At 40.6% G+C, this 13,682-nt stretch overlaps 1 protein-coding gene across 6 annotated transcripts in view; it reads right to left on the bottom strand.

Annotated features, from left to right (window-relative positions):
• RUBCN (rubicon autophagy regulator) overlaps window positions 1-13,682 on the bottom strand; it is a 57,060-nt gene that overhangs the window by 25,040 nt on the left and 18,338 nt on the right. For all 6 annotated transcript variants that reach the window (XM_089910616.1, XM_022568060.3, XM_022568082.3 and 3 more), the window contains 5 exons: window positions 5,822-5,905; window positions 3,452-3,611; window positions 2,702-2,808; window positions 1,521-1,677; window positions 355-888 (listed from right to left, as the gene is read on the bottom strand). In XM_089910616.1, coding sequence (XP_089766742.1) covers window positions 355-888; window positions 1,521-1,677; window positions 2,702-2,808; window positions 3,452-3,611; window positions 5,822-5,905 — 1,042 coding nt within the window. The remainder of the gene's footprint in view (window positions 1-354; window positions 889-1,520; window positions 1,678-2,701; window positions 2,809-3,451; window positions 3,612-5,821; window positions 5,906-13,682) is intronic.

Raw genomic sequence — 13,682 nt, 5'->3', positions numbered from 1 at the left:
GGATTATTTTTAAAGATCATTAGTACTTTCCCTCTGTCTGAGAGATGCATTTAAAACTTGGACTGTGATCAGTCACACTATCCTCTGGTGCTAAAGGACCAGTGAAAGAATCCAGGAAAGCATTTACTATTTAGCAATGTATAAAGGAACAAACATAAATATTCTCAGAGAGATTTCTTAGGTATCCACATTATATTACAAACTTCTCTTTTTCATTATAAGCAATATACTCTTCATATCATCAGAAACATAACTTCTCTTTCTGCCATCTGAAGACCCTTAAGAACAAACTCTCCCTTCCACCTGAAATTCAGGAGGCCGCCTTACTGACTACGGGCTGGTGGTTATCATTACCTGGGGCTCCTCTGGAGGCAATGTTGGTATCCGAATGGGAGCGAGTATGGCTCCTCTTTGTTCCACCGGTGACAGTGAGTGTTTGCCCCTCTGAGAAGCTAGACCTGCGAAGGACATTGGACAACTGGCTCTTCCCACCTCCCTCTTGGTCCCCTAGAGAGGAAGCAGCAGAATCTGGCTTCTGGGAGCTGCTGGAGGAGAACAAATTGGAGCTGTTGCTCTCAGCATTGCTGCTGTGACTCTGACAGCTGGCGGTCCGGCCTCGGGGGTCCTGGTTGCCAATGGCCAAGTACTCAGGCCCCTCACTGGCATCACTTGGGGAATCATTCTGGCTGCTGACCCAGGGTGCTTCTAAGGGGCTGGTCAGAGTGCTGGAGCTCATCTCATTTGGGGTCGAGGGGGAGTCCCCGGCCAATGCAGAGATTGGAAGCAGAGGGGCTTGGACGGTTTGATCCTCTGCTGGCGAGACATGTCCTCTGCTTTCTTGAGGTTTCTGGCATGGGCCACAGAGTGAAAAGGAAGTAGATCTTCTTTCTAGGATATAAAAAGAAAGGGAAAGGAAAGGTGAGGTGGAAGCCTTTGGTACCTGTGAAGGGCTTCTCCACAACTAAGGACCAAACTCCCTATTGTTACTGGGTGCCCAGGACACATGGTGTCACGTCAGAAAAGGCTAAATCGTTCAAGGTAAGCAAAAAATTACTTAGAAGCAGCTAAGTCAAAAGCATAAGCTCTTGGGACAGTGGCTTCATTGCTTATTAGTATGCATTCCCCATCTATAACGTGAGCAATAATAATAACACCTACCTCGTAGGACTGTTTTAAGGGTCAAACGAGATAATATATACAAATTGATTACAACAGAGCCTGGCACATGGCAGGCACTGAATAAATGTTAGCTATTATCATTGAAATGCCTTCTGGCAATGCGGATCAGAAACCCAGGGGAAACTAAAAACATCTCTTGACTCTGTTACTTTAATGATGCTACTGAATTATCTTAGGCTAGTTGCTATATACCTCTTTAAGATTTCCATATTAAGACATGAAGTTTGACAAACTGCATCAACCCAAGGCTCCATCTATAGCCAGCCTGTGAGCGCCCACTAAGTCCTCTGCTTTCCAGGCCTGGGGATACATGTCTTGGCTACCCCTTGCTGCCCCCATACCTGAGCCATGATGGGGTATGGATTGGTGGAGGCTAGAGAAGGACCCAAAGTAGGAATGCTGAGCATAACTGGTTGAAGGGGTGTACGTGGAACCAGGCAGAGCTGTCAGGCTCTGGCTCTTTGTCACCAGCAGCGGGCTCTCATGCTTTCTGGCAAACTACAAAAAAAGAACACGTGTCAGAGTCAAGGATAGAGGCCCTCAGAAGAGGAGCACTTAGCACTACAGAAACGCTGGTAGGAACTGGCCTTTGGCAGCAGGCCTGAACTGCAGCCAGGGCCAGTAGATACAGCATAGGTATCCTCTATTAGAGCATACAACTTTGAAACTTCAAAGTCCTGCCATACACCACAGCTTCTGCACTGGAATCCTAGGTGGTCAGACCAGAAATGCTTATCATGGAGGCAGTACAGCAAAGTGCTTAAGACTATGCACTTAGAAGTCAGATACGCTGGGGCTCAAATCCAGGCCCTATCACTTACAAGTTCTTTGGTCCAAACTTTGGGCAAGTGACTTATCTACTCTGTCCCTCAGTGGCCACCTTTATAAAATGAGATTAATGCCTACTTTATAGAGTTCTGAGGATTAAATGAGATGATGCATGTTGGCACGTAGAAAGTATGCAATAGATGGTAAGCAAGAATCGAAATTGAAAAACCAGGAGAGATAGGGGATCCCTCACAAAAGAAATAGGGATTGTGATTCCTTTCTAGTGGAGGCACTGAAATTAGTGACGGGATGAGTGAATTAGAGAGTTAATAATAAGCAACATAAAACAACAAAATATTCTTGGACAAAAATGATCCTGTGTAACATCAGGCCACACTACATCTGACACCCGATCTATAGCCAGCCTGACTCAAAATCATCCCTCCTCTCCCTAGCATTTTATCAAGCCTGCCCTTAAGGAGGTGCTTACTCAGACTACAGATTTTTTTAAGGATTTAAAAAAATAGACACCTCTCTCCTCAAATAGACTTAAGCTTACTTACAAATAGACATTTTACTTCAATAGGTACTTAATGGTACCTCCTCTTCTAAGATTTTTTGGTTTTGTTTTTGTTCTTAATGAAAGCCTTTTGTTCACAATTGCCTAAGTGAAGTAGTTTGCTACATACAGTTACATCATGGTGAGGTCTAGGAGGCCAGAACATAGACACAGATAATTCTTTGGCCACTTTACCATAGATGCATCAATCTGAGCCAGGAGACGAGGGTTGTTCTGTTCCACTGCTTCTAGGCATTGGAGCATGGCCGTGACATGGGAGTCGCTTAGCAGGAAAGCAGTATCTGGGGAGAGAAAACTACTGCAATGATGGAGCCCATTAGGGAGAACTTCAGCCTCCCTGTATGGCCCTGGGAGAAGCTCAGGGAAGGAAAGAGGGAAAAGGCAAAGATGACTTGAGGAGAATCATACCACTGTGGACAGAGGGGATCTAGGGACAAATAATGTACAGAAGAGGCTAAATCATGTGCAGTATAGCAGAGGCCATGACAAGAGGCTTCAAAATCAGAAAGACTCAGATTTGAACTCTGGCTCTGGGTGACTTTGGCCAAGTCACCTAACCTCCTTAAGCTCTGCTTCCCTGATTGGAAAACAGTGGTATCAATACCCAACTCTCAGGGCAGCTGTTAGGTATATATGTATAAAAAATATATAACAGTGATTGGAACATAGGAAACTCTCAGTAAATAGTAGCTTCTTTTACTGATTTGCGTATATGGGAGTAGGGAAATACCTTAGCATAAAGTTTGACTGCATTTTACATAGCAAGTTAGAGAGAAGATTAGATACATGTTTCTGATTAGAATCTCTATGGCATCAAGTAAAAGTATGAGACCCTGGGGTAACAGTGGGTCTATAAAGGAAGAGTAAAGTAGAAGAGAATGAGGAAGTACATGTACCAGTACTGGCTCTGTGACCTCTACCCACCTGTGTAGAATTTTCTGATATACTGTCTATCCCCCAGCAGAGGTCGGAGCTGGGCTGAGAGACAGTGGCACTGCAAGCTATGCTGCAGCCACAGCTCCGCAACGGCACGCTCACTCATGCCGTCAGTGCTGCTCTGGCCATTCTCCTGCAAGTTGATGAACTAGGAGGCAAAGAAGCATGAGTCAAAATATACATCCAGGGCTTCCCTTGTGGTGCAATGGTTAAGAATCCGCCTGCCAATGCAGGGGACATGGGTTCGAGCCCTGGTCCAGGAAGATCCCACATGCCGTGGAGCAACTAAGCCCGTGTGCCACAACTACTGAGCCTGTGCTCTAGAGCCCGTGAACCACAACTACTGAGCCCACGTGCCACAACTACTGAAGCCCGCACACCTAGGGCCCGTGCTCCGCAACAAGAGAAGCCACCGCAATGAGAAGCCCGCGCACCACAGCAAAGAATAGCCCCCGCTTGCCGCAACTAGAGAAAGCCCACGCGTAGCAACGAAGACCCAATGCAGCCAAAAATAAATTAATTAATTTTAAAAATATATATTTCCTGGTAAATCCAGCAAGATTGAGGCCTAATGACCTGAGAACTAAATTGAGACAGGTAAGAGGAGGTAATCAGAGATATTTGCCCTCCAGCTAACATCTACAGGCTATAGAGGAAGGAGAGGGAAGGAAAGAATTAATGTCTCCGCTGCTGGTTTGGGCCACTAGAAAGGAACTAAGCAGTTAAGACGTGATATGCAGCTCCTGAAGAGGACAAAGCTGCTGCGTCTGTCTCTTTATGTTGTAACTCCAAAGAAGCATCTATTCTCAGGGTATTCAGAGGAAGAATGAACTTGACATCTCGGCTTCTCTCACAGAGTCCTCTATTTCAGGTAGCCTCCAGAAAAGAATGCAAGAAAAACCTGGGGTAAAAAAATCTAGGAAAAATGCCCCCAAACATTCTTCACCAAAGAGAAATCAGCTGAGCACGTCTTGTTGGCTTTCGCCACAGCATTTCTCTATTTGGAACTTCCTTCTATTGGCTGTTTCTAAAAGCTAAGTCTCATAGTTCAGGATCACTGCAAAAACTGTATGGACAGCAATTTCAGGCAGCTTCTAAGAGGAAATGACTACAGCAATATATTTTACTTTATTTTTTTAAAATTATTTATTTATTTATGGCTGCATTGGGTCTTTGTTGCTGTGCGCGGGCTTTCTCTAGTTGCGACGAGCAGTGACTACTCTTTGTTGCGGTGCACGGGCTTCTCATTGTGGTGGCTCCTCTTGTTGAGAAGCACAGGCTCTAGGTGCGCGGGCTTCAGTAGTTGTGTCACATGGGCTCAGCAGTTGTGGCACATGGGCTTAGTTGCTCCACATCATATGCAATCTTCCTGCACCAGGGCTCGAAACTGTGTCACCTGCATTGGCAGGCAGATTCTTAATCACAGCACCACCAGGGAAGTCCCACGATATATTTTAGAGAAAAAGTTAGAGGGGGGTTTGGTGGGAAAAATAAAGTGATAAGGACAAAAAATCCGTGTAAGAAAATCACTGGGCTCTGGGCTTTTCTCACAAAAAAGGCCAGAGTGACACCTTGTGATTTGGTTCCCTGATCATTTAAAAATAAGTTACTTTTCCAGACATCACCTTGGCAATGAATCTGTCAGTGGGTGTGATATACATGAAACAAGACTGGTCATGAATCAATAAGTATTGAAGATGGGTGATATTTTGGGGTTCATTACACTCTTCTAATTTTGAATGTATTTGAAAATTTCCATAGGCAAGGGTTAAATAAATAAATATATAAATGTGGCTGTGATTGATGTGGAACTAGCTGTGTAACTCTGGCCAAGTCACCTAACCTCCTGGAGCTCTGTGTCCCTGGTTGGGAATCAGGGGTATTATGCTGAGCTGAGAGGATGGAAGTGCTACTCTACTCTCCAATGCTGTTGGGAACATGTTAGGCTCCATTTGACACTGGTCTCCAGAAGCCTCACATTTTTTTTCTATTTGGTGCATCCTCTTCTCCTTAAACAGTCATCAGCATATCAGTCCTACTTACCCCCAACCATTCAGGAAACTTCTTGCCATTTGTCCTAGATTTTGAAAAGCTTCACTCTGGTCCCATATTTGCAAATCTTTTGAAAATAACAAAATTTTTTCAGGTCTTCCCCAGAGGAGGGAAAGTGGCCTAGAACAATGGGTGTGCAAAGCTTATTTTTTAAAGTAAATCATCCTCCCCTCCAAATCAGTCCTACAGGGATAATTTCCTCTCCTCAGTTAATAGGAAACTTGACATATGCCATCCTTCTAGCCTAGGAGACTCTTCATACAGAACATCAAACATCAAAGCCTTGTGGTTACCTTCACCTCTTACCTTCTCCACATGAAGGGCTGAGTGGGGACTGAGCCAGCGGATGTCTTTCACAAATTGCCAGTAATCAGTCTGGCGGCAATACACCTGTTTCAGGGACACAGAAGGTAAACAAATTGTTACCATTTTGGACCACATCTAGTTCTCGTACTGACATTCAAAGAGAGGAAAAAGAAAAGCCTAACTTGGGACTTCCCTGGCGGTCCAGTGGTTAAGACTTCACACACTTCCAATGCAGGGGGCGTGGGTTCGATCCCTGGTCAGGGAACTAAGATCCCACATGCCGTGCGGCACGGCCAAAAAAAAGCAAAGCCTAACCTTCCCTTGCCTCAACAAAGGTTCTCAGCAGCAATAAAAGGAATACATACAGATGTTCACCCTTTTAAAGAATAATTGTTAAAAATTATTTTAATTGTTCTTTTGAGGAGGTAATACAATGCATATGATATAGAAGGCTATATAGTTGGCCCTTGAACAACACGGGTTTGAACGGTGGGTCCTCTTATAAGTGGATTTTTAAAATAAATATATTGGAAAATTTATTGGAGATGTGCAACAATTTGAAAATAACTTGCAGATGAACTGCACAGCCTAGAAATATTGAAAAAATTAGGAAAGTTAGAGATCTCATGAATGCATAAAATATAGGTAGATGTTATCCTATTTTATCATTTACTACCATAAAATATATACAAACATATTATAAAAAGTTAAAGTTTATCAAAACTTACACACACAAACACTTATGGACCATAGATGGTGCCATGTACAGTCAGGAGAAATATAAACAAACGTTAAGAAGCAGTATTAAATAATTGCATAAAATTAACAGTAGTTAATTTTACGCAATTATGTACTACTATAATAATTTTGTAGCCACCTCCTGTTGTTATTGTTGTGAGCTCAAGTGTTGTGAGTGTCCACTCAAAATGCCGTGTGACACTAATCATCTCTGTATGAGCGGTTCGTCTCTCCAGTAAATTACATACTGCAGTAAAAAGTGACCTTGCCCAGCTCTTGTGTATTTTCCATTGTGTTTAGTGTAATACCAAAGACCCTGAATAACACCAGGGGACCCATACGAAGTGCTACTAGTGATGGTGGGAGTGCTCCCAAGAAGCAGAGAGAAGTCATGACATTATAAGAAAAAGCTGAACTGCTTGATATGCACTGTAGATTGAGGCCTGCAGGTGCAGTTACCCACCATTTCAAGATAAGTGAATCCAGTGTAAGGACCATGGTAAAAAAAGAAAAGGAAATTCGTGAAGCTGTGCCTGCAGCTACTCCAGCAGGCCCAAAAACCTTGTACTTTTTGAGAAATATCTTTTAATCTCATATTGAAAAATTCAGCTTTTATGTGGGTACACGATTGCTATAGGGAAGGCATACCTATGGACTCTAATATGATTCAAGAAAAAGCAAAGTCATTATGTGACAACTGAAAGCAAAAAGAAGGTGGAGGATCTAAATCTAGGGAATTCAATGCCTGAAAAGGATGGTTTGAAAATTTCAGAAAGAGGTTTGGAGAAGCAGCTTCTGCTGACCAAGAGGCAGCAGACAAATTCACAGACACCATTAAGAAAATAACTGAGGAGAAAGGATATCTGCCTGAACAGGTTTTTTTGTTTGTTTGTTTTAACATCTTTACTGGAGTATAATTGCTTTACAATGGTGTGTTAGTTTCTGCTTTATAACAAAGTGAATCAGTTATACATATACATATATTCCCATATCTCTTCCCTCTTGTGTCTCCATCCCTCCCACCCTCCCTATCCTACCCCTCTAGGTGGTCACAAACCACTGAGCTGATCTCCCTGTGCTATGCGGCTGCTTCCCACTAGCTATCTACCTTACTTTTGGTAGTGTATATATGTCCATGCCTCTCTCTTGCTTGAACAGGTTTTTAATGCAGATGAAAGTGTCCTATTCTGGGAAAAAAATGCCACAAAGGACATTTACTAGTAAGGAAGAGAAGCAAGCACCAGGATTTAAGAAGGAAGGGACAGGCTTACTCCACTGTTTTGTGTAAATGTAGTTGGGTTTATGATCAGAATTGCCCTTATCTATGAAGCTGCTAACCCTCAAGCCTTGAAGCGAAAAGATAAACACCAGCTGCCAGTCTTTTGGTCATACAACAAGAACCCTTTTTCTGGGTTGGTTCCATCAATGCTTTGTCCCTGAAGTCAGGAAATACCTTGCCAGTAATGCAATAAGACAAAAAAAAAAAAAAGGGAAATAAAAGGAATACAGATTGGGAAGGAAGAAATAAAACTGTCTTTGTTCACACATGACATGGTTGCCTATGCAGAAAATTCGAAAGTTCGAAAGAATCAACAACAAAAAAATTCCTGGAACTAGTAAGTGTTATTATAGCAAGGTCACAGGATATATGGTCAATATATAAAAGTCAACTGCTTTCCTATATACCAGCAATAAGCAAGTGGAATTTGAAATTAAAAACACAATAATACCATACACATTAGTACTGCCCAAATTGAAATACTTAGGTATAAATCTAACAAAATATATACAAGATCTCTATGATGAAAACTATAAAACTTTGCTGAAAGCTATTAAAGAACTAAGTTACAGAGATAACCCATGTTCATAGATATGAAGACTCAATATTGTCAAGATGTCAGTTCTTCCCAACTTGATGTATAGATTCAATGCAATCTGATTCAAAATCCTAGCAAGTTATTTTGTAGATATCTACAAATTATTCTAAAGTTTATATGGAGAGGGAAAAGACCCAGAATAGCCAATCAATACTGAAGGAGAAGAACAATGTTTTTCTTCAAAAAGGACTGATACTATCTGACTTCAAGACTTACTATAAAGCTACAATAATGAAGACAGTGTGGTATTGGCAAAAGAACAAAGATCAGTGAAACAGACTAGAGAGCCCCAAAATAGACCAATGTAAATATCTTTGACAAAGGAGCAAAAGGCAATACAATGGAGCAAAGATAGTCTTTTCAACAAATGGTGCTGAAACACTGGACAACACTTATACCCATCATGAAAATTAACTCAAAATGAATCACAGATCTAAATGTAAAATGGAAAACTATAACCCTCCAAGAAGATAACATAGGAGAAAACCTATATTGGGTATGGTGGTGACTTTTTCGATACAAGACCAAAGGCATGATCCATGAAAGAAAGAACTGGTAAGCTGGACTTCATTAAAATTTAAAACTTCTGCTTTCTGACAAACAGTGTCAAGAGAATGAGAAGATAAGCCACAGACAGGGAGAAAATATTTGCAGAAGACAAAACTGATAAAGGATTGTTATCCAAAATATACAAAGGACTCTTAAAAGTTAGCAATAAGAAAACAAGCAATCCAATTTAAAAAATGGGCCTTGGGCTTCCCTTGTGGTGCAGTGGTTGAGAGTCCGCCTGCCGATGCAGGGGACACGGGTTCATGCCCTGGTCCGGGAAGATCTCACATCCCGCGGAGCGGCTGGGCCCATGAACCATAGCCACTGATCCTGCACGTCTGGAGCCTGTGCTCCACAACGGGACACGCCACAACAGTGAGAGGCCCGCATACCGCAAAAAAAAAAAAAAAAAAAAAGAGGGCCTTAACAGACAATTCACCAAAGAAGATATACAGATGACAAATAAGCATGTGAAAAAAGGCACCATATCATGTCATCAGGGAAATGCAAATTAAAACAACACAATACACATCTATTAAATTGGCCCAAATGGGAGGAAAGAAAAAAGGAATGGCCCAAATCCAGAACAATGCCTATATCAAATGCTGGTGAGAATGTGGAGCAACAGGAACTCTCATTCATTGCTAGTGGCAATGCAAAATAGTATGGCCACTTTGGAAACCAGTTTGGCAGTTTCTTTCAAACTAAAGATTCTCTTACCATATGATCGAGCAATTTACTTATGTACACACAAAAACCTGAATAAAAACTTGATGTCAAATTAAGTAGGGACAAGACAATTTCAAAGTTGGGGGGAGAAAGCCTAAAAATGTAGAACATTTTATATTCATATTATAGGATCTTTAAATTGCTAGTCCAACATAAAGAAATGGAAGCTGGAAGTCCTGTATGATGTATTATGGGTGTAATTTATACAAGAAAGATGATATGGAACTCCATCAGTGGATTCATTCTCACAGAAGAGGTTTGACCCTATACCCAAAGACTCTTAATTAAATGTAAATTTAGGATGTTTTAAATTAAAATAAAATGTTTGAGTGATGTATTTTAACAATGTTTAATTTCCCTCAATCAATCAGCTAATGATCCAGGTCATGTGTAAGGCTTTTCCTGTCCTTATCAAAAAATGATATGGTAGTTAACAAGAAAATAAAATGATAAATAGGTGAATGTTGGGGGAAAAAATCAACAACAAAAGATGCTATATGAGTGAGGGACTACTCCTACCGTAATGAAAAGCTACAATAATTAAAACTGAGTGGTGATAGCACACAAATAGAGAACAGACCATAACAGAAATCCAGAAATAGATCCATGTGCCAAGGAAATTAATTATATTCAAAATAAATTACAGATAGAATGGTTTAAATGTAAAACATTAACCCATAAAAGTAATAGAAGAAACCATGGAGAAACAGTTTTAATAATCATATAGTGGGAAAGCCCCTTCAGAGCATCAAACAGAGCCCAGAAGCCCTAAGAGAAATGATTAATTTGACTTACTAAAAATCCGATATTTCTGTATAGTAAAAGCCACCATAACAAATGTATGGACACCAAGTGGGGAAAGTGGCAGGGGGGGTGGTGGTCCTGGTGGGATGAATTGGGAGATTGGGATTGACATATATACACTAATATGTATAAAACGGATACCTAATAAGAACCTCCTGTATAAAAAAACAAATAAAATAAAATACAAAAATTCAAAGAAAACAACAACAACAACAAAAAGAAATGTCAAAAGACAAGCTAGGAAAAAATATTTGCAATACACATTACAGACAAATAACTAATTCCCTTAATAAATAAAGAGATTCTACAAATCTGTAGGAAAAGATTGACAATCTAAGGAAATGGGGGTAATACAGGGAAAAGTTCACAGAAAAATACTTTTTTTAAAAAATTAATTTATTTTTGGCTGTGTTGGGTCTTCATTGTTGCACGTGGGCTTTCTCTAGTTGCAGCGAGCAGGGGCCACTCTTCATTGCAGTGTGCGGGCTTCTCATCGCGGTGGCTTCTCTTGCTGCGGAGCACAGGCTCTAGGCGTACGGGCTTCAGTAGTTGTGGCATGTGGACTTACTAGTTGTGGCGCGTGGGCTCAGTAGTTGTGGCTCACGGGCTCTAGAGCGCAGGCTCAGTAGTTGTGGCACATGGGCTTAGGTGCTCTGCAGTATGTGGGATCTTCCCGGACCAGGGTTCGAATCTGTGTCCCCTGCATTGGCAGGCGGATTCTTAACCACTGCGCCACCAGGGAAGTCCCAGAAAAATACTTCAATGGCTCTTATAAACATCTTTCAGAGTAAAAGAAATGTAACTTTTCACTTATTATGTTGGCGACAGTTTAAAGTTTAATAACACCCTATATGGTCAAGGGTATGAAGAATCAGATCCTCTTATACAATGCTGCTGAGGGCGTAAACAGACATAACTTTCTGGAGGGCAATTTCGCCATAGCTATCAAAACTGAAATGCATATACCCTTTAGCCTAAGAATTCTACCTCTAGGAGTATCCTATGGTAAAGGGCAAAATGACCTATACTCAAGGTTATTCACTGTACCATTGTTACTAAGAGCAAATGCTTGGAAGGAATCTAAATGTTTATTACCAGGAGACTGATTAAATAAATTATGGTACATACATAGAATGGAATATTATAAAATGACAGCTGTAAAAAAGAATGAAGAACCTCTTTATGTAATGGATTGCGATGAATTACAATCACATCAAGTGAAAAAAGCAAGGTGTAGAGTAGTGTTTATAGTATGCTTTTATTTGTACGAAAAATCAAAAGGTGTAGCAAAGAAAATTATTCATATTTGCTCTAATAAGCATAAAAATTCTCTGGAAGGAAACTAGAATACAGTAGTTACCAATGGGATTGGAAGGAAACAAGATATTTACTGCATGTGGTTTTACACATTTTGTTTTTTTAACCATATAAATGTATTGTTTATTTTCTCTCTCTTTTTTTTTTTTGGCCACGCAGTGTGGCTTGTGGGATCCTAGTTCCCAGACCAGGGATTGAACCCGGGTCCTCAGCAGTGAAAGCGTGGAGTCATAACCACTGGACAGCCAGGGAATTCCCTGTATTGTCTATTTTAATTAAATATTTTAAAGCAAGTTACAGAGTAATAGATACAGTATAATCTTAATATTTTAAAAAGCATGTACATGCATAGAAAAATATAAGAGAATCTACCAAAATGTTAAAGAGTGATTGTTATTACTTGATGTTGAGATTATGGGTAATAACTTAACTTTCTTCTAAACTCTTTTGGTATTTCCAAATGTTCAGCAAATAAAAACATGTATATTACTTATATATTCAGAAAAGAAATACACAGGGACTTTCCTGGCGGTCCAGTGGTTAGAACTCCACACTCCCAATGCAGGGGGCACCGGCTTGATCCCTTGTCGGGGAACTAAGATCCTGCATGCCACACGGCACGGCCAAAAAAAAAAAAATATATATATATATATATATATATATACCCAGAGGTCTTTTTTGTTATTATTGCTATTTTTTAAATTGGGCCATCTATACTGCAAAGTACAGGTTTCTTCTTAGTGTTGGAAAAGGTGGGGGGAATCTTTGCACTTCTAGTCAGCTGAGAAATCTCAGGGATTAAGCGTCTCCACGTTTCTAAGCAGCAGAGAAGGAGTTATCAAATATACCTTGCGTTATGGAAAGACTAAAAGGTAGCCCAGATGCAGGATGTCAAGAAAAACGAGATCCCTCTAAGAATATGGTCACGATGTTAGAGTTTCCTAAGGCCCTGAGTGATTTAAAAAAATACACTTCACATTCCATAACACATCCTTAGGAAAGCACGGAAGAGATATGGCCAGCATGAATCATTGTATCCCTTCCCCCCTCCAAGAGCACAACACCCAGAATAGCTTCCTGATGACACAGCAGCCAGAAGCCTTTGAAAGCCTTAATCTTTAGGGAGGAAATGAAAAGGAAAAACAAGTCCTTAATACAGACTTTAATTTTTAGGACTTTACAAGGCAGAACTGAGCAGCAGTGAAGTTGGTATGGATCTTTTGTCTTTAATTCTTCCCACTAGAGCCTGTAGTTGCTAAATGTATGTGTGTATGACAGATTTGTCTGGTTTGCTCTGCTTGCACTTACTAACACTACTGCTGTTTTGTAGGTGACCGTATCCTTTAAGAGTTTTCATTCTGCTGACCAGGTACCTTCACAGATCTTATTACTTACTAATAACAATAATATTGTGTTGCATTTACCAAGCATCTTCCACTTGGGAATTCCACTGACTTTACTATTTCATCATGACACATACTCTGTTTCTGGCACAGATGGTAAAACTGTCTTCAAATATAGTAAAATGATTACTCCAGATGACAATGTAAAATGAGTAATAGAGCCAAGAAAAGAACTTTTTTTGCTATCGCGATGAAAGTACTTTAACCACTAAATGACAGTGCCTCTAATCTGGTAGCTATCTTGGTCATCAGTCTGGGAAACTTGTATTGGGTTTTTGTAAAACATGTTGGCGTGGTTCCCAATTCTGGCTTGGGAGACTGAGTAGCTGGCAATGCCACAGATCAGTATTAAAAATATCAGGAGGAAGGGCAACCTTACGAGAGAAAGTAAGTTTGTTTTGGGTCATGTTTTACTTGGCCTATAGGACAGCCAGCCAGATGATA

The sequence above is a fragment of the Delphinapterus leucas genome, chromosome 4, assembly GCF_059928025.1.
Source record: "Delphinapterus leucas isolate spDelLeu-1000000601 "Yukka" chromosome 4, BTC_Dleu_Yukka2, whole genome shotgun sequence".
Lineage (NCBI taxonomy): Eukaryota > Metazoa > Chordata > Mammalia > Artiodactyla > Monodontidae > Delphinapterus > Delphinapterus leucas.
Note: the sequence above shows the minus strand (reverse complement) of the source record. Positions and strands in the feature narration are given on the sequence as shown.